The 22,647-nt window shown below is 32.9% G+C and overlaps 1 protein-coding gene across 1 annotated transcript; it reads right to left on the bottom strand.

Moving 5' to 3' along the window:
- Positions 1-4,001: 4,001 nt before the first annotated feature.
- On the bottom strand, positions 4,002-13,147 carry LOC119611647 (pancreas transcription factor 1 subunit alpha). Its single transcript, XM_037967295.1, has 3 exons — positions 12,420-13,147; positions 12,010-12,317; positions 4,002-4,733 (listed from the first exon to the last, which is right to left on the bottom strand). Exons 1-3 carry the CDS (start codon positions 12,608-12,610, stop codon positions 4,372-4,374), a joined length of 861 nt encoding a protein of 286 aa, XP_037823223.1. The 5' UTR covers positions 12,611-13,147; the 3' UTR covers positions 4,002-4,371.
- Between the last annotated feature and the right edge of the window lie 9,500 nt (positions 13,148-22,647).

Below are 22,647 nucleotides of genomic sequence, written 5' to 3'. Positions count from 1 at the left end.
TCGATTTTTTGAGTGAAAACATAAAAGTCCATTTTCTGGCTAAACTAAAGGCCTGAGGGCAAAAAGGAAGATAATCTGTGATCACTTTTATTTTCCACCAAAAATCGATGTTTTGAGTGTAAACATAAAAGTCCATTTTCTGGCTAAACTAAAGGCCTGAGAGCAAAAAGAAAGATAATCTGTGATCACTTTTATTACCCACCAAAAATCGATATTTTTAGTGAAAACTTAAAAGTCCATTTTCTGGCTAAACTAAATGCCTGAGGGCAAAAAGGAATATAATCTGTGATCACTTTTATTTCCCACCAAAAATCGATTTTTTGAGTGAAAACATCCATTTTCTTATTTTTTATGGAAAGTTGTGTTTTGGACAAAATTGTTTACTAAAGTCGTTTATCAATTAACTTGTTTATTTTACTCCCTTAAACTGTGTTTATGGTAATAATTTCATCTTTTGACAGCTGTCCTCGAAGATTTCCAATTTTTGATAAGATTTATAAGCTGATTACAGACCTTATATTAGAAAAGCAATAACAACAACGGTAAACCATTTGTAGAGTGTTTGTTTAATTGAAGTTTTAAACCACCACCGACATTTGGAATTATCAACTCATGTGTAAGGTATAGAAATAATATGTTTTTTTTATCAAGATAAAGTGGTAATAATGGTCAGATTTTGTTAGTAGAGAAACTATAGTCTCTCAACTATATAACAGTCTTAAGTCCTTTAAGTTAAAGGCTTTAACTAGACAATAGTTTAGAGTTTCACGAGTATAGAACAGGTTATAGTCTTTCAACTGTTTACGTTAATACAACGAAAAGTTTCGTTAATGATACGATATTTTACGTTATTGTTACGAAAGTTAGGTCAAACTAGTTTCTTCACTCTGAAGCAGTTAGATTTCGGTACTAGAGAGCTATATAGTCTGTGGACTATTCCAAAGTCTCTACTTTTTACTCTCCATCGACTATGTATTGACTTTAAAGTAATATTTATATAGTTTCTGGTTTATAACATTTTCTCTTTAGAATCAATATCTTTCCAAAATCAAATAAACAAATCCTTTATTTATTTACCAAACTATCTAAAGCTTTTTATTGCACTTGTAGCTCAATACAAAAAAACAAGTAAATTATGAAAAAAACCCAAAACAATTTATCTATTTTTACACATGTTAAATGTCAATAAGGGTTAAAAACATAATTATTTGCCCAACCAAATTGTACAACAAATGATTGTACAAAAACGATATTAAATAAAAAAACTCTTATCAATTATTAAAACATAAATATTATAAAGAAATATATAGACGACAAAATTTATTGAACACCTGGATTTACAAAAAAAAAAAAAAAAAAAATAAAACTAAACACATTACAAATAAAAATGTTGCTGAAAATCACCCCCTGAAACTTTATAGTACTATGTGGGTGTTAAAAATACAACAAATAGAAAAATGTGGTAATACAACTAAAACACGCACATTTTGAAATATTACTGAAAATCTACTAGAAAATTATTTCCGCTTTTAAATGGACAAACAATTGTTTTTTAGTTAAAAAACGTAAAGGACCTTTTTGTAGGATGCTTTTAGGATGTTTAAATGCTTTAAAAAACACAACCAAGCGTTAAATATTTGGTGTTAAAAAACAATTAGTAAATGATTTTCTTATTTGTCTAGACATTTTGGTTTAAAAAATATGATATTTTAAGGAAAAATTTGAAAAAAATAATTAAAATGACAAATGATTTGTAAATGTAACGGTTTTTGGGTAAAACAGGGAACTAGAACTGAACAAGAACTGAACTAGAACTGAACTAGAACTGAACTAGAACTGAACTAGAACTGAACTAGAACTGAACTAGAACTGAACTAGAACTGAACTAGAACTGAACTAGAACTGAACTAGAACTGAACTAGAACTGAACTAGAACTGAACTAGAACTGAACTAGAACTGAACTAGAACTGAACTAGAACTGAACTAGAACTGAACTAGAACTGAACTAGAACTGAACTAGAACTGAACTAGAACTGAACTAGAACTGAACTAGAACTGAACTAGAACTGAACTAGAACTGAACTAGAACTGAACTAGAACTGAACTAGAACTGAACTAGAACTGAACTAGAACTGAGAACTGAACTAGAACTGAACTAGAACTGAACTAGAACTGAACTAGAACTGAACTAGAACTGAACTAGAACTGAACTAGAACTGAACTAGAACTGAACTAGAACTGAACTAGAACTGAACTAGAACTGAACTAGAACTGAACTAGAACTGAACTAGAACTGACTAGAACTGAACTAGAACTGAACTAGAACTGAACTAGAACTGAACTAGAACTGAACTAGAACTGACTAGAACTGAACTAGAACTGAACTAGAACTGAACTAGAACTGAACTAGAACTGACTAGAACTGAACTAGAACTGAACTAGAACTGAACTAGAACTGAACTAGAACTGAACTAGAACTGAACTAGAAACTGAACTAGAACTGAACTAGAACTGAACTAGAACTGAACTGAACTGAACTAGAACTGAACTAGAACTGAACTAGAACTGAACTAGAACTGAACTAGAACTGAACTAGAACTGAACTAGAACTGAACTAGAACTGAACTAGAACTGAACTAGAACTGAACTAGAACTGAACTAGAACTGAACTAGAACTGAACTAGAACTGAACTAGAACTGAACTAGAACTGAACTAGAACTGAACTAGAACTGAACTAGAACTGAACTAGAACTGAACTAGAACTGAACTAGAACTGAACTAGAACTGAACTAGAACTAAACTAGAACTAAACTAGAACTAAACTAGAACTAAACTAGAACTGAACTAGAACTGAACTAGAACTGAACTAGAACTGAACTAGAACTGAACTAGAACTGAACTAGAACTGAACAAAACTGAACAAGAAATGATATAGAACTCATCTAGAATTCCGGTAGAACTCAACTACAACTGAAGTACATATGTATGAACTACAACTAAAGTGGAACAGATCGACAACTGAACTATAACCGATCTAGAACTGAACTAGAACTGAACTAGAACTGAACTAGAACTGAACTAGAACTGAACTAGAACTGAACTAGAACTGAACTAGAACTGAACTAGAACTGAACTAGAACTGAACTAGAACTGAACTAGAACTGAACTAGAACTGAACTAGAACTGAACTAGAACTGAACTAGAACTGAACTAGAACTGAACTAGAACTGAACTAGAACTGAACTAGAACTGAACTAGAACTGAACTAGAACTGAACTAGAACTGAACTAGAACTGAACTAGAACTGAACTAGAACTGAACTAGAACTGAACTAGAACTGAACTAGAACTGAACTAGAACTGAACTAGAACTGAACTAGAACTGAACTAGAACTGAACTAGAACTGAACTAGAACTGAACTAGAACTGAACTAGAACTAACTAGAACTAAACTAGAACTAAACTAGAACTGAACTAGAACTGAACTAGAACTGAACTAGAACTGAACTAGAACTGAACTAGAACTGAACTAGAACTGAACTAGAACTGAACTAGAACTGAACTAGAACTGAACTAGAACTGAACTAGAACTGAACTAGAACTGAACTAGAACTGAACTAGAACTAAACTAGAACTAAACTAGAACTAGAACTGAACTAGAACTGAACTAGAACTGAACTAGAACTGAACTAGAACTGAACTAGAACTGAACTAGAACTGAACTAGAACTGAACTAAACTGAACAAGAAATGATATAGAACTCATCTAGAATTCCGGTAGAACTCAACTACAACTGAAGTACATATGTATGAACTACAACTAAAGTGGAACAGATCGACAACTGAACTATAACCGATCTAGAACTGAACTAGATTGCGGAACAATCTATAGTCAGTCGACTATAAAACAATCTCTCTCGAATCTACTAAAGAGCAATCTGTTGTATCTCTTCTATAGAAATGTTTAATTAAAATTACCAATCTGTAAATTTTGCTTTTTCAATTAGTTTTATTAAATAAATCTTTTTTAACTTAATACTAAAAGAATTTAAAATAAATAGTTTTAGCTTATTGTAAATATAAATTATAAAACTTAACTTAAAATATACCACAGAATAGTTTTCGTATAATTTTGAATTTCATTGTTTGTTTAAGTTTTCGTTTTTTTTTTTTGTCGTTCTAACGAAATCGTGTCTAATAATTTTTTTAAAGACTAAAAATTGTAAGTAGACTAGAAAATTTTCAAATATTTCAATGACTAGAGTTGGGAAAAATCTTTATATTTTTTTAAGTTTTCCCGTTAAACTCTTTCCAATAATTGCACAAAAAATTTAAATTAAACATCCTGGATGTTTGCTTTTTTTGCTTAATTTATAAAGCATTTTGTTGATGCATTTCATTGAAGAGATCATGACATGTTTGCGTAGTAGAAGCGGCCGTAGCCACTGATGCCGCTGTAGAGGAGGCAACCGAATCGTTTAATGTCGAATTATCGATGGCGGAATCGGAGGAATGATTGGAATTATTAGAATTGTAACAACGATTAAGTGGTAATTGTGCGTTTTGATTCTGTTGAGCTTGATGCTGTTGATGATGATGATGACTATGATGATTGTGGTTGGTATTCAAATGAGATCTAGGATCTTCAGGAGTCCAGGTACGTGCATATAATTTACTACCCGGATAACGATCGCCACGACGATACCATGATAAAGAATGTGATATACCGCCAGCTGTAAAAAGAAATAAAAAGAAAAAAATTATACAATTAAGAAAAGACGGCTTGTTAGTCTAGTTTAGAAATTAATTTTAAAATTAAAAATTATATTTTTTAAGCTGTTTATAAAAATCCTTATTAAATCCTTTTAACAAAAGATTTCATCAAAAAAGGGTTTTCTATATTTAAGACTTTCCTCTAAATGTGCCCTTTTTGTGCATATTTTTGTGTTCAATACAAATATTTGATTAAATAACACTTGAAAAAACATTAGTGTCTACATTACAATGCCATTAGTGGTAACGTTAAAAATGACGTTTGAAGTGTCAAAAGATATTTTTTTTTGCCGCTCGAACATTTTTGGCAAATAAGGGCGGTTTTATGTTGTCGTAATGAAAATCCTTTTTAAATACAAACCAGTGTTATTGCAGCTGCATGCTGAGAGGGATTTAATTGTCTGTTAAAACATCAAATATTATGAAACTCTTAAAATAGCTAAAGTCTGTGTGTGCTGCAGACAACTTCCAATCAGAATGTAGTATAGTTTTTTTCCATAAAATGGGGTGTTGTTTTTTGCAACTCTAGCAGCCCTTTTTTACATATGTATGTACATCCTTTCCCTTCCTTAAACACTTGTTTATAACTTTGTTACTTTTTTTATTGTTCAAATTTGTTCGAGATGTCATTAAAATCAACAGCTCTCTTCAAATGCGGGTGTGAAATATTTGTGGTTGCTTCTTTGTCTGTACCTAACTGTATTTCTTTCAAGTGCTTGATAAAGTGTTGCTAATTTTTGTGAAAAGCCTCCCCAGCAATTAGCTACTTGTTTTTGTATCATGGGAAAAGCTCCAAATGTTTCAGGAGGTAACTAATATTTGTTTTTAAGACGTCTACGACTATAGAACTAAAACTATACTAGAACTGAACCAGAACTGAACTAAAACTGAACTAGAACTGAACTAGAACTGAACTAGAACTGAACTAGAACTGAACTAGAACTGAACTAGAACTGAACTAGAACTGAACTAGAACTGAACTAGAACTGAACTAGAACTGAACTAGAACTGAACTAGAACTGAACTAGAACTGAACTAGAACTGAACTAGAACTGAACTAGAACTGAACTAGAACTGAACTAGAACTGAACTAGAACTGAACTAGAACTGAACTAGAACTGAACTAGAACTGACTAGAACTGAACTAGAACTGAACTAGAACTGTAACTAGAACTGAACTAGAACTGAACTAGAACTGAACTAGAACTAGAACTGAACTAGAACTGAACTAGAACTGAACTAGAACTGAACTAGAACTGAACTAGAACTGAACTAGAACTGAACTAGAACTGAACTAGAACTGAACTAGAACTGAACTAGAACTGAACTAGAACTGAACTAGAACTGAACTAGAACTGAACTAGAACTGAACTAGAACTGAACTAGAACTGAACTAGAACTGAACTAGAACTGAACTAGAACTGAACTAGAACTGAACTAGAACTGAACTAGAACTGAAAGAACTGAACTAGAACTGAACTAGAACTGAACTAGAACTGAACTAGAACTGAACTAGAACTGAACTAGAACTGAACTAGAACTGAACTAGAACTGAACTAGATCTGAACTAGAACTGAACTAGAACTAGAACTGAACTAGAACTAGAACTGAACTAGAACTGAACTAGAACTGAACTAGAACTAGAACTGAACTAGAACTGAACTAGAACTGAACTAGAACTAAACTAGAACTGAACTAGAACTGAACTAGAACTGAACTATAACTAACTATAACTGAACTAGAACTGGACTACAACTAAATATAGTGAATGCAGGGAAACATGAATATCTTATGGCAAAAGTTTTTAGCAGTTGTCAAGCTAAAATATATTTCCTTTTATACATCAAAAGAAGAATAAAATCCTTCCCCCTTCGATAGCAAAAACATTTTTATGATTATTCATTGAGATAAAAATTTACCTTGATATGTTATACATATATCATAAAATAAAAATACACCTTCATGTATACAAAAGTAATGATTTTTCCTGACATCCAAATAATTACGCTTGTGAGAAATTTAGAAAGCTTTAACAGCTGTAATTATGTTTTTCTCAAAACCCAACTAAACAACAAAGTAGAAACAAATTTAGCTTGTTACAAATTACACCAACAAATAAATATATAGATAGAATCTATTGGCAGGGAAGAAATTACATACTAGAGGGGTTTTTGGTGTTCAGGAACAAAAACACGCAATGTATTGTCTAAGTATAAAGCTCCCCAAAAATAAAACTACATTAAGGATTCTATGTAAAATTTAATCCTACGAACTGCACGCCTGGCAATTGTTCACACCATTCAATAATAAAGAGCAACAAAACATGATGAGGAATTGGTATAAATAATGATGAACAAATGAATTTTAAAATGAAGAAGAAGAGAAGAGTTTATAAAGATAATGGATGTTAAAGTATCATGATGTAAATAATAATTAAGAGGAGAGGTTTAAAGAAGGAGTATGTAGAGTGGATGTGAAATTGGGAAATCAAAATTACCTTTAATATAAGATCGATTATCATCTATGTTTCCAAAGAAACGGTTTTCGAACGATTAAACCGGATTTCGGATATTGAAAACATAATCGAATTGAATCAAAAACTTTAGTGAAATGTTAAGTTGTTTTGAAATCGAAAACTTAAGAAAAATATGATTTTGAAAGTGAGATGATTAAATGAAGATTTCAGATATGAAAATCTCAACTTAGATGGTGATAATTCTTAAACAATACAGCAAATATGGGTTACTATTAAATCGTGACGAAAACCCCCAAATGCTTTTGAATACTTTGAAAGAGAGATGATAAGTAGTACGGAACTTTCAGCAAATTATTAAAGTTTTTAACAAAAAAGGAAAACTCCCACCAGTTTTGGAAATAATCAACGATTTACTCGTCTATTAAACTATGTTTCATGGATTTGGAAATTTAGAATAGGTTAGATTAAAAGACGACTGCTAAAGGGCTTATTTTGCTCTAATTTTCATGAGAAAATATTGCTGGAAAACCATTATGTTCCAAAGCTCTGTTTCCTAGACATAGTTCCTTAAATTCTATCAATCGGTGTTCCTAAGGGAAGTAATAGTATCGATCCGAATCTTCTAATTTTGCATAGTTCTACCAGTAAACCGGTGTGTCCACTTAGAATACTTAATATCGTATTAACTTCGTCCTCCCTCGTCCCGCTATTTTATGTGACCGTAAGGGACTCTTTCTCTCTTGTTTTGCAATCGTTAGATTATCTTTCTTCCCTTTATAGCGATTACATTCGCTTTTTCCTTGTCCCTTATCCCCGTATCCATATAAAGCAGAACTTAACACTGCAAGAGTCTTCAGTTATGGCTCTCTATCAGTCCAATACGGTTTTCCGTTCAAATTGCCTTCTGATTGTCCACTTCACACATTTCTTGCTTTCCATGCTATGGTTAAGTAGACGGTAGTATATCTCGGTCTCCAGATTTCCTAAGTAGACACGTATTGTCTGCTATATTTTCACTCATGTTTCGCTTGTCTCACAGTTTCCAACAATTTCTGTTGCCGGTACAATATAGAGCACGTCTGGTCTTTGAATATAACCGTCCAATATGTCCTATAACCAGTTTTGTTTCATTCCCCTAAAGATAAGAGCCGCTTGGCTGTGAAACTTAATCAAACATGTTAGAATCTCTAAAATAAAACTCGACAATTCAGAAACTGTAAAGTTTCTAAACAGAAAATGATCAAGACTTCAAAAGACACTATTATGTGATCGGGAACACCTGGCTTTTGAATATAATCGTCCAGTATATCTGGAATACATTTGAGTCTTGTAACCGATTTTAGCCAATTTTCCTAATGATAAGAATACGCTCGGCTAAAAAACTCAAGCATGCTAATATCTCGAAAATAAAACCCGGCACTTCGAAATTGTAACGTTCCAAACAGAAACAGATCAAGACTTCAAAGAAGACCATACTGTGATCGAGCGAGTCTTATCTTTGAATATAATATATATATATATTGAATATAGAAATTATCAAGTATCCAAAAGAGATAATAACCATATTCCAGTAAACAAATACTTTCGAAATTTGGCATATTTAATCAGAACATGTTAATGATTTCATCACCTTTTGGCGCCACTAGATTTTGACATTAAAGATCGAAGATTGATCCCTAATAATAAGAAATAAGAAAGAAACTTTCTTTCTCACACTTTAAACTTTTAATAATCGCCTGCAGTCAAGCATAACGTTATATAGATATTTCCAATATATAATCATACTAATCATAACCTACAAAATAACTCTATATGTGACCATTACTCTTAGGGGAACTGATAAAAACTTGCGTGTTCTATAACGCCCACCCAAAACTGCAGCTGTTTTTTTTGTAAACTCATAACATAATATCGCTGCATATAAGAAAAATTACGCTTGATTGAGAATTTATAATTAACACACAATAATGTAATCAAAACGTATAAATACGAAAGCGATAAGCGATCTTTTAAATATTCAAATCTACGATTATTTTTGGCGAAAAACAAATGAACACATAAACGCCAAGATCTTCCATCACTGTCATGACGAAAAATAATGTTCATTCATTGATGGTTTCATTGACGATTAGTTAATCAAAAACCATATGGATGTGGTTTTTGGTTAGAAAAGAAGATTCTTATCTTAAATGCTAAAAATTAAGCAGGGTGTTGGTTGGTCGGTGGTGGTGGTTTTTTTTTTCTAAAAACAATATTAAGTTCTAATGATTATCATGAGCCTGCAAGTTATAGTTCATGATGCAGCACGTCTGTCTGTAACTAATTAAAATTTTCACACTTTTTCCCTTTATATCCCTATATGTGTACAAAAATTTATATCCTGTCTATATAGAGAAACATTTAAAACAATTTGCTTTCTAACTACTGATGTATTTTAATTTGTTGCAGTTGAAGATTTTCGTATTGAATGTAAATCGCTAATAAAAATGAACAAACGAAACGCACAAAACAACATTTCGTTACGGTTTTTTGGTTAATAATTTTTCTATTCAAAATGTATGACGTTTCAGGAAATGAAATAATGAAGATTCGCTTTCCTTTAAAAAAAATTTGTATGAGGGGAAAAAGGGTTACATTTTTTTCTAAATAAACTGAAAAATATTGTGGTTTTTTTTAAGATATCATTTTAAAAAAGTCAAAACAAAAATAAATTTTAATGTAATTTAGTTAAAAAATTCTTTAAAATATTCAAATTTAAGTGGTTGATAAAATATGGAACCAGTTTTTTGTTAAAAAAAACTTATTAAAATTGAAATATTTTAAATTGTAAATTCTAAGACTAGAAACACAATTGAAGCGGTTGCGTCATGACAAAATTGAAATGCTTTTCTCGGCGTTTTTTTTTTTTTTTTTTAAATTTCGGGTAACCAGGGGACGGTATAGTTTAGACTAAAGTCCAGACTATAGTAAATACTATATTTCAATTAGATTATATTAAAGACTATAGTTCAGACTACAGTAGAGACTATAGTACAGACTATAGTCCAGACTATAGTAGAGACTATAGTCCACACTATAGTAGAGACTATAGTCCAGACTATAGTAGAGACTATAGTCCAGACTATAGTAGAGACTATAGTCCACACTATAGTAGAGACTATAGTCCAGACTATAGTAGAGACTATAGTTCAGACTATAGTAGCGACTATAGTCCAGATTATAGTAGAGACTATAGTTCAGACTATAGTCCAGACTATAGTAGAGACTATAGTCCAGACTATAGTAGAGACTATAGTACAGACTATAGTAGAGACTATAGTACAGACTATAGTAGAGACTATAGTACAGACTATAGTCCAGACTATAGTAGAGACTATAGTCCACACTATAGTAGAGACTATAGTCCACACTATAGTAGAGACTATAGTCCAGACTATAGTAGAGACTATAGTCCAGACTATAGTAGAGACTATAGTCCAGAATATAGTAGAGACTATAGTCCAGACTGGTAGAGACTATAGTCCAGTCTATAGCAGAGACTATAGTATTTCAATTATATTAAAGACTAAAGACTACAGTAGAGACTATAGTCCAGATTATAGTAGATACTATAGTTCAGACTATAGTAGAGACTATAGTCCAGATTATAGTAGAGACTATAGTTCAGACTATAGTCCAGACTATAGTAGAGACTATAGTAGAGACTATAGTCCAGACTATAGTCCAGACTAGTAGAGACTATAGTCTAGAATATAGTCCAGACTATAGCAGAGACTATAGTAGAGATTATAGCAGAGACTATAGTAGAGACTTTATTCCAGACTATAATAGAGACTGTAGTCGAGACTATAGTAGAGACTTCAGTCCAGACTATAGTAAAGACTACAGTCCAGACTATAGTAGAGACTACAGTCCAGACTTCAGTCCAGACTATAGTAAAGACTACAGTCCAGACTATAGTAGAGACTACAGTCCAGACTATAGTAGAGACTACAGTCCAGACTATAGTTGAGATTATAATCCAGATTATAGTTGAGATTATAGTCCAGACTATAGTAGAGATTATAGTCCAGACTATAGTAGAGACTATAGTTCAGATTATAGTAGAGACTATAGTCCAGACTATAGTAGAGACTATAGTCCAGACTATAGTAGAGACTATAGTCCATACTATAGTAGAGACTATAGTCCATACTATAGTAGAGACTATAGTCCAGACTATAGTAGAGACTATAGTCCAGACTATAGTAGAGACTATAGTCCAGACTATAGTAAAGACTATAGTCCAGACTATAGTAGAGACTATAGTCCAGACTATAGTAGAGACTATAGTCCAGACTATAGTAGAGACTATAGTCCAGACTATAGTAGAGACTATAGTCCAGACTATAGTAGAGACTATAGTCCAGACTATAGTAGAGACTATAGTCCAGACTATAGTAGAGACTATAGTCCAGACTATAGTAGTGACTATAGTCCAGACTATAGTAGAGACTATAGTCCAGACTATAGTAGAGACTATAGTCCAGACTATAGTAGAGACTATAGTCCAGACTATAGTAGAGACTATAGTCCAGACTATAGTAGAGACTATAGTCCAGACTATAGTAGAGACTATAGTCCAGACTATAGTAGAAATTGTTGTCCAGACTAAGGTAGAGACTATAGTGCAGACTATAGTCCAGACTATAGTAGAGACCCTATTTTAGACTAATTGTATAAATAATATTCAAAATTTCAACTATTCCATAAATACTCACTTCTATCCTTCAGTATAATCTTTTTCGGCGGTTCCTTCTGATAATTGCGCTTCAGACTTAAACCCGGTTCATTGCCGTTCTTATCTTTTTTCACCATTTCACTCAAAAATGTTATATAACTAATGGCCAACTTCAAGGTATCCACTTTACTTAAACGTTTCTCATACGGTAGCGTCGGTATATGCGAACGTAAACCCTCAAAGGCCTCATTAATGCTTTGCATACGTCGTCGTTCTCGTAAATTGGCCGCCTGACGTTGTTGTGCCACTTGAGAGGCACATTTAAGGCGACGTTTATGCGAAGAACGTCTAACATTAGAAGGAAGAAGACAAAATTTGAAAATACTACATTAAAGGGGGGACAGTTAAAAGGTGTGAAACTTTTTATGGGAGATTATAAGAAAAACCTACGTCTTTTCGTTGTTCTCTTGATCACTATTAAAGCCACTGCTATAGGCGTCATCATCATCCGTATCGGTGCTATTGTCATCGCCAAAGAAAAACTCTGAACTAGAGGAAGAAGAGCCATTGGTGGCATGAGAACCCTCGAAGAAGTGACGAGCCATTGTCGATTCCAAATCAAAGTTATCCATGGAAAACATAGTGTTCTAAAGGGGTCCTAAATGGACGCTTTTCAATTATCAGGTGTTAACGCGTGCAGCTAGTTGTAAGCCACGTGTGGCCACTTGGTATTGGGTCTAGTATTACAAAACACAAGGGGTTCTTTTATTCACCAAAAATCGGGGTTTGTTTTACTTGACTTTTTCTATATGGTTTTGTTATCTTTGTTATAATCACTTTACCATTGTATTGTAAATATGTTAAACACTTTTATATTGTAAACTGATAAGATATTGTAATATACAACTTTTCTTTTTTCTTTATTTTATTGTAAATCACTATTTCTTTTAAAATTTTTCACTTAATTCCTTAAACGTGCCTCCAATTAATTGACACATGTCCGTTATTTATCTCTATTTGTTTTTGTTGTTCTTTTGGCGAGAAGAAGCACGTGTGTATGTGTGCGTTACACTTGTTAATTGACCCGTTAATCACTTTTAAAATAAAACAAATTTCAGTTCAAATTATTTGTTCCTTCCGTTTTGAGGTCTTTTCACTTCCGTTTTTAGCGTACATTTAAACATTGTATTGAATTGTAAACGTATCCTTGCTGTATTACTCTATAATAGAAAATCAGTGGTGGGTCTTTATTAAGAGGGTGGTGGTTTTTTTGTTTGATAACAACAACATTTATATCTTTCATGGCTGTCGGCATACTTGAAAGACAAGGGGCGTTGCTTAAACCATTTTTAACAGCCAATCACAAGTCGAGGATTTTTCAAGAACAAATATATTGAAATGGAAATACATAAATGTACAAATATTTATTTTTTATAAAAATAAAATAGATTTAATTTTAATTGTAAAATTTAAGAAAACATTTTAATTGCCAACACAATTTTGCACAAAACATGAGAAATTTATTGGTTCTAAGCATGCAACTAACAGTAAACAGTGGGATCAAAGGAAAAATTGAACTAAAGTAAATTACAGACCAGAGTATAGACTTGGCAATAGCCAGGACTATTGAACAAACTAGGGACCAGACAAAAGATCAGATCAGGCCATAGTTCAGTCTTCAGACCTCAACTATAGTTCAGACTATGGGTCAGTTTACAGCCTAGACTATAGAAGAGACTATAGTCCAGTCTATAGGACTAGGCTATAGACTAGACTAGACTATAGACTAGACTAGACTAGACTAGACTATAGACTAGATTATAGACTAGACTATAGACTAGACTATAGACTAGATTGTAGACTAGACTATAGACTAGATTATAAACTAGACTATAGACTAGGCTATAGACTAGACTATAGACTACACTATAGACTAGACTATAGACTAGACTATAGACTAGACTAGACTAGACTATAGACTAGACTATAGACTAGACTATAGACTAGACTATAGACTAGACTATAGACTAGACTATAGACTAGACTATAGACTAGACTATAGACTAGACTATAGACTAGACTATAGACTAGACTATAGACTAGACTATAGACTAGACTATAGACTAGACTATAGACTAGACTATAGACTAGACTATAGACTAGACTATAGACTAGACTATAGACTAGACTATAGACTAGACTACTATAGACTAGACTATAGACTAGACTATAGACTAGACCTATAGACTAGACTATAGACTAGACTAGACTAACTAGACTAGACTATAGACTAGACTATAGACTAGACTATAGACTAGACTATAGACTAGACTATAGACTAGACTATAGACTAGACTATAGACTAGACTATAGACTAGACTATAGACTAGACTATAGACTAGACTATAGACTAGACTATAGACTAGACTATAGACTAGACTATAGACTAGACTATAGACTAGACTATAGACCTAGACTATAGACTAGACTATAGACTAGACTATAGACTAGACTAGACTAGACATAGACTACTATAGACAGACTATAGACTAGACTATAGACTAGACTATAGACTAGACTATAGACTAGACTATAGACTAGACTATAGACTATAGACTAGACTATAAGACTAGACTATAGACTAGACTATAACTAGACTATAGACTAGACTATATACTAGACTATAGACTAGATTAGACTAGCTATGACTAACTAAGAGAACTAGACTATAGACTAAGACTATGACCAGACTATAGACTAGACTATAGAACTAGACTATAGACTAGACTAGACTATAGACTAGACTAGACTTATACTAGACTAGACTAGACTAGACTAGATATGGACTAAGACTAGACTAGACTATAGACTAGACTATAGACTAGACTATAGACTAGACTATAGACAAGACTATAGACTAGACTATAGACTAGACTATAGACTAGACTATAGACTAGACTATAGACTAGACTATAGACTAGACTATAGACTAGACTATAGACTAGACTATAGACTAGACTATAGACTAGACTATAGACTAGACTATAGACTAGACTATAGACTAGACTATAGACTAGACTATAGACTAGACTATAGACTAGACTATAGACTAGACTATAGACTAGACTATAGACTAGACTATAGACTAGACTATAGACTAGACTAGACTATAGACTAGACTAGACTATAGACTAGACTAGACTAGACTAGACTAGACTATAGACTAGACTAGACTATAGACTAGACTAGACTATAGACTAGACTATAGACTAGACTATAGACTAGACTATAGACTAGACTATAGACTAGACTATAGACTAGACTATAGACTAGACTATAGACTAGACTATTGACTAGACTATAGACTAGACTATAGACTAGACTATAGACTAGACTATAGACTAGACTATAGACTGGACTATAGACTAGACTATAGACTAGACTATAGACTGGACTATAGACTAGACTATAGACTAGACTATAGACTAGACTATAGACTAGACTATAGACTGGACTATAGACTAGACTATAGACTAGACTATAGACTAGACTATAGACTAGACTATAGACTAGACTATAGACTAGACTATAGACTAGACTATAGACTAGACTATAGACTAGACTATAGACTAGACTATAGACTAGACTATAGACTAGACTATAGACTAGACTATAGACTAGACTATAGACTAGACTATAGACTAGACTATAGACTAGACTATAGACTAGACTATAGACTAGACTAGACTAGACTATAGACTAGACTATAGACTAGACTATAGACTAGACTATAGACTAGACTATAGACTAGACTATAGACTAGACTATAGACTAGACTATAGACTAGACTATAGACTAGACTATAGACTAGACTATAGACTAGACTATAGACTAGACTATAGACTAGACTATAGACTAGACTATAGACTAGACTATAGACTAGACTATAGACTAGACTATAGACTAGACTATAGACTAGACTATAGACTAGACTATAGACTAGACTATAGACTAGACTATAGACTAGACTATAGACTAGACTATAGACGACTATAGACTAGACTATAGACTAGACTATAGACTAGACTATAGACTAGACTATAGACTAGACTATAGACTAGACTATAGACTAGACTATAGACTAGACTATAGACTAGACTATAGACTAGACTATAGACTAGACTAGACTATAGACTAGACTATAGACTAGACTATAGACTAGACTATAGACTAGACTATAGACTAGACTATAGACTAGACTATAGACTAGACTATAGACTAGACTATAGACTAGACTATAGACTAGACTATAGACTAGACTATAGACTAGACTATAGACTAGACCATAGACTAGACTATAGACTAGACTATAGACTAGACTATAGACTAGACTATAGACTAGACTATAGACTAGACTATAGACTAGACTATAGACTAGACTATAGACTAGACTATAGACTAGAATAGACTAGACTATAGACTAGACTATAGACTAGACTAGACTATAGACTAGACTATAGACTAGACTATAGACTAGACTATAGACTAGACTATAGACTAGACTATAGACTAGACTATAGACCAGACTATAGACTAGACTATAGACTAGACTATAGACTAGACTATAGACTAGACTATAGACTAGACTATAGACTAGACTATAGACTAGACTATAGACTAGACTATAGACTAGACTATAGACTAGACTATAGACTAGACTATACACTAGACTATAGACTAGACATAGACCAGACTATAGACTAGACTATAGACTAGACTATAGACTAGACTATAGACTAGACTATAGACCAGACTATAGACTAGACTATAGACCAGACTATAGACTAGACTATAGACTAGACTATAGACTAGACTATAGACTAGACTATAGACTAGACTATAGACTAGACTATAGACTAGACTATAGACTAGACTAGACTATAGACTAGACTATAGACTAGACTATAGACTAGACTATAGACTAGATTAGACTATAGACTAGACTATAGACTAGACTATAGACTAGACTATAGACTAGACTATAGACTAGACTATAGACTAGACTATAGACTAGACTATAGACTAGACTATAGACTAGACTAGACTAAGACTAGACTAGACTATAGACTAGACTATAGACTAGACTATAGACTATACTATAGACTAGACTATAGACTAGACTATAGACTAGACTATAGACTAGACATAGACTAGACTATAGACTAGACTATAGACTAGACTATAGACTAGACTATAGACTAGACTATAGACTAGACTATAGACGACTATAGACTAGACTAGACTTAGACTAGACTATAGACTAGACTATAGACTAGACTATAGACTAGACTAGACTAGACTAGACTAGACTATAGACTAGACTATAGACTAGACTATAGACTAGACTATAGACTAGACTATAGACTAGACTATAGACTAGACTATAGACTAGACTATAGACTAGACTATAGACTAGACTATAGACTAGACTATAGACTAGACTATAGACTAGACTATAGACTAGACTATAGACTAGACTATAGACTAGACTAGACTAGACTATAGACTAGACTATAGACTAGACTATAGACTAGACTATAGACTAGACTATAGACTAGACTATAGACTAGACTATAGACTAGACTATAGACTAGACTATAGACTAGACTATAGACTAGACTATAGACTAGACTATAGACTAGACTATAGACTAGACTATAGACTAGACTATAGACTAGACTATAGACTAGACTATAGACTAGACTATAGACTAGACTATAGACTAGACTATAGACTAGACTATAGACTAGACTATAGACTAGACTATACTAGACTATAGACTAGACTATAGACTAGACTATAGACTAGACTATAGACTAGACTATAGACTAGACTATAGACTAGACTATAGATAGACTAGACTATAGACTAGACTATAGACTAGACTATAGACTAGACTATAGACTAGACTATACTAGACTATAGACTAGACTATAGACTAGACTATAGACTAGACTATAGACCAGACTATAGACTAGACTATAGACTAGACTATAGACTAGACTATAGACTAGACTATAGACTAGACTATAGACTAGACTATAGACTAGACTATAGACTAGACTATAGACTAGACTATAGACTAGACTATAGACTTAGATTAGACTATAGACTAGACTATAGACTAGACTATAGACTAGACTATAGACTAGACTATAGACTAGACTATAGACTAGACTAGACTAGACTATAGACTAGACTAGACTATAGACTAGACTATAGACTAGACTATAGACTAGACTATAGACTAGACTATACTATAGACTAGACTATAGACTAGACTATAGACTAGACAATAGACTAGACTATAGACTAGACTATAGACTAGACTATAGACTAGACTATAGACTAGACTATAGACTAGACTATAGACTAGACTATAGACTAGACTATAGACTAGACTATAGACTAGACTATAGACTAGACTATAGACTAGACTATAGACTAGACTATAGACTAGACTATAGACTAGACTATAGACTAGACTATAGACTAGACTATAGACTGACTATAGACTAGACTATAGACTAGACTATAGACTAGACTATAGACTAGACTATAGACTAGACTATAGACTAGACTATAGACTAGACTATAGACTAGACTATAGACTAGACTATAGACTAGACTATAGACTAGACTATAGACTAGACTATAGACTAGACTATAGACTAGACTATAGACTAGACTAACTAGACTACTAGACTAGACTATAGACTAGACTATAGACTAGACTATAGACTAGACTATAGACTAGACTATAGACTAGACTATAGACTAGACTATAGACTAGACTATAGACTAGACTATAGACTAGACTATAGACTACTATAGACTAGACTATAGACTAGACTATAGACTAGACTATAGGCTAGACTATAGACTAGACTATAGACTAGACTATAGACTAGACTATAGACTAGACTATAGACTAGACTATAGACTAGACTATAGACTAGACTATAGACTAGACTATAGACTAGACTATAGACTAGACTATAGACTAGACTATAGACTAGACTATAGACTAGACTATAGACTAGACTAGACTATAGACTAGACCATAGACTAGACTATAGACTAGACTATAGACTAGACTATAGACTAGACTATAGACTAGACTATAGACTAGACTATAGACTAGACTATAGACTAGACTATAGACTAGACTAGACTAGACTATAGACTAGACTATAGACTAGACTATAGACTAGACTATAGACTAGACTATAGACTAGACTATAGACTAGACTATAGACTAGACTATAGACTAGACTATAGGCTAGACTATAGACTAGACTATAGACTAGACTATAGACTAGACTATAGACTAGACTATAGACTAGACTATAGACTAGACTATAGACTAGACTATAGACTAGACTATAGACTAGACTATAGACTAGACTATAGACTAGACTATAGACTAGACTATAGACTAGACTATAGACTAGACTATAGACTAGACTATAGACTAGACTATAGACTAGACTATACTAGACTAGACTATAGACTAGACTATAGACTAGACTATAGACTAGACTATAGACTAGACTATAGACTAGACTATAGACTAGACTATAGACTAGACTATAGACTAGACTATAGACTAGACTATAGACTAGACTATAGACTAGACTATAGACTAGACTATAGACTAGACTATAGACTAGACTATAGACTAGACTATAGACTAGACTATAGACTAGACTATAGACTAGACTATAGACTAGACTATAGACTAGACTATAGACTAGACTATAGACCAGACTATAGACTAGACTATAGACTAGACTATAGACTAAGACTATAGACTAGACTATAGACTGACTATAGACTAGACTATAGACTAGATCTATAGACTAGACTATAGACTAGACTATAGAACTGAGACTATAGACTAGACTATAGCCTAGACTATAGACTAGACTATAGACTAGACTATAGACTAGACTATAGACTAGACTATAGACTAGACTATAGACTAGACTAAGACTATGACCTATAGACTAGACTATAGACAACTATAGACTAGACCTATAGGACTAGACTATAGACTAGACTATAGATTAGACTATAGACTAGACTATAGACTAGACTATAGACTAGACTATAGACTAGACTATAGACTAGACTATAGACTAGACTATAGACTAGACTATAGACTAGACTATAGACTAGACTATAGACTAGACTATAGACTAGACTATAGACTAGACTATAGACTAGACTATAGACCAGACTATATAGAATCGTTCTATAATACTGAATATCATCAAATATTATCCTTCGTCCCCCTTATTTAGATTTTGTATTTTCACTAATTTCACAAACTTGTAACAACATTTCCGTTTTCCGTTTTTTTTTTTTTTTAATTTCCATCAATTTCATGTCTTCTATTTTGATGAGTGCCAAAACAACAATAATTTGTTTATACAGCTGCAAATAAAGAAGCAACAACAACAACAACAAAAATTTTATTTTTCCTCAAGTAAATAGAATAACAAATTTGTTTATTGTGGTAACCTTAGTAGGAATTGATTTAGACAAAAACAACAACGAGAAATAAAAATAAAACAACAAAAAAAGCACAACATCATCAAAATACACATGCACACACAATGATAACGACAAAAAAGGACATCAAATAAGACGGGGACAAAAATGATTTAATTTAACCCTCATGTTGTGTGAGTTTTTAACGTTGCAAAGTGACGGTGATGAGTAAAAATGAAAAATTATATTTTGACACTGAGTGCTTAAAAAATAAAGCACACCCTCTTATTGTTTAGCTATTAGTCCGGTAGTTTTGAAGGTCTAATATAACTAGAATTTAACTTGAACTAGAAACTGGACCAAAACTGAACTAGAACTGAACTAGAACTGAACTAGAACTGAACTAGAACTGAACTAGAACTGAACTAGAACTGAACTAGAACTGAACTAGAACTGAACTAGAACTGAACTAGAACTGAACTAGAACTGAACTAGAACTGAACTAGAACTGAACTAGACACTGAACTAGACTGAACTAGAACTGAACTAGAACTGAACTAGAACTGAACTAGAACTGAACTAGAACTGAACTAGAACTGAACTAGAACTGAACTAGACTGAACTAGAACTGAACTAGAACTGAACTAGAACTGAACTAGAACTGAACTAGAACTGAACTAGAACTGAACTAGAACTGAACTAGAACTGAACTAGAACTGAACTAGAACTGAACTAGAACTGAACTAGAACTGAACTAGAACTGAACAAGAACTGAACTAGAACTGAACTAGAACTGACTAGAACTGAACTAGAACTGAACTAGAACTGAACTAGAACTGAACTGGAACTGAACCAGAACTGAACTAGAACTGAACTAGAACTGAACTAGAACTGAACTAGAACTGAACTAGAACTGAACTAGAACTGAACTAGAACTGAACTAGAACTGAACTAGAACTGAACTAGAACTGAACTAGAACTGAACTAGAACTGAACTAGAACTGAACTAGAACTGAACTAGAACTGAACTGAACTAGAACTGAACTAGAACTGAACTAGAACTGAACTAGAACTGAACTAGAACTGAACTAGAACTGAACTAGAACTGAACTAGAACTGAACTAGAACTGAACTATAACTGAACTATAACTGAACTATAACTGAACTAGAACTGAACTAGAACTGAACTAGAACTGAACTAGAACTGAACTAGAACTGAACTAGAACTGAACTAGAACTGAACTAGAAACTGAACTAGAACTGAACTAGAACTGAACTAGAACTGAACTAGAACTGAACTAGAACTGAACTAGAACTGAACTAGAACTGAACTAGAACTGAGCTAGAACTGAACTAGAACTGAAGTAGAACTGAACTAGAACTGAACTAGAACTGAACTAGAACTGAACTAGAACTGAACTAGAACTGAACTAGAACTGAACTAGAACTGAACTAGAACTGAACTAGAACTGAACTAGAACTGAACTAGAACTGAACTAGAACTGAACTAGAACTGAACTAGAACTGAACTAGAACTGAACTAGAACTGAACTAGAACTGAACTAGAACTGAACTAGAATTGAACTAGAACTGAACTAGAACTGAACTAGAACTGAACTAGAACTGAACTAGAACTGAACTAGAACTGAACTAGAACTGAACTAGAACTAAACTAGAACTAAACTAGAACTAAACTAGAACTAAACTAGAACTGAACTAGAACTGAACTAGAACTGAACTAGAACTAAACTAGAACTGAACTAGAACTGAACTAGAACTAGAACTGAACTAGAACTGAACTAGAACTGAACTAGAACTGAACTAGAACTGAACTAGAACTGAACTAGAACTGAACTAGAACTGAACTAGAGCTGAACTAGAACTGAACTAGAACTTAACTAGAACTGAACTAGAACTGAAAAATTATATATAAGAAAACTAAAAGTAGAATTTAACTCTACAGCTATGTCATAAATCCGGATTATAATCTTATCTGTAATCTGGGCTACATTCTATAACCTAGCTCCAACAACTGCAGGGTATTTTATTTTCATATTGTGTTACATATTTGTATTTACAAAATTTGTTTATTTTAAGTATTTAAACTTGATAACGTTAAAAA

The sequence above is a fragment of the Lucilia sericata genome, unplaced genomic scaffold (genome assembly GCF_015586225.1).
Source record: "Lucilia sericata isolate MDLA Ls3-8-SP2 unplaced genomic scaffold, ASM1558622v1 Contig001503F_arrow, whole genome shotgun sequence".
In the NCBI taxonomy this organism is placed as follows: Eukaryota; Metazoa; Arthropoda; class Insecta; order Diptera; family Calliphoridae; genus Lucilia; species Lucilia sericata.
Note: the sequence above shows the minus strand (reverse complement) of the source record. Positions and strands in the feature narration are given on the sequence as shown.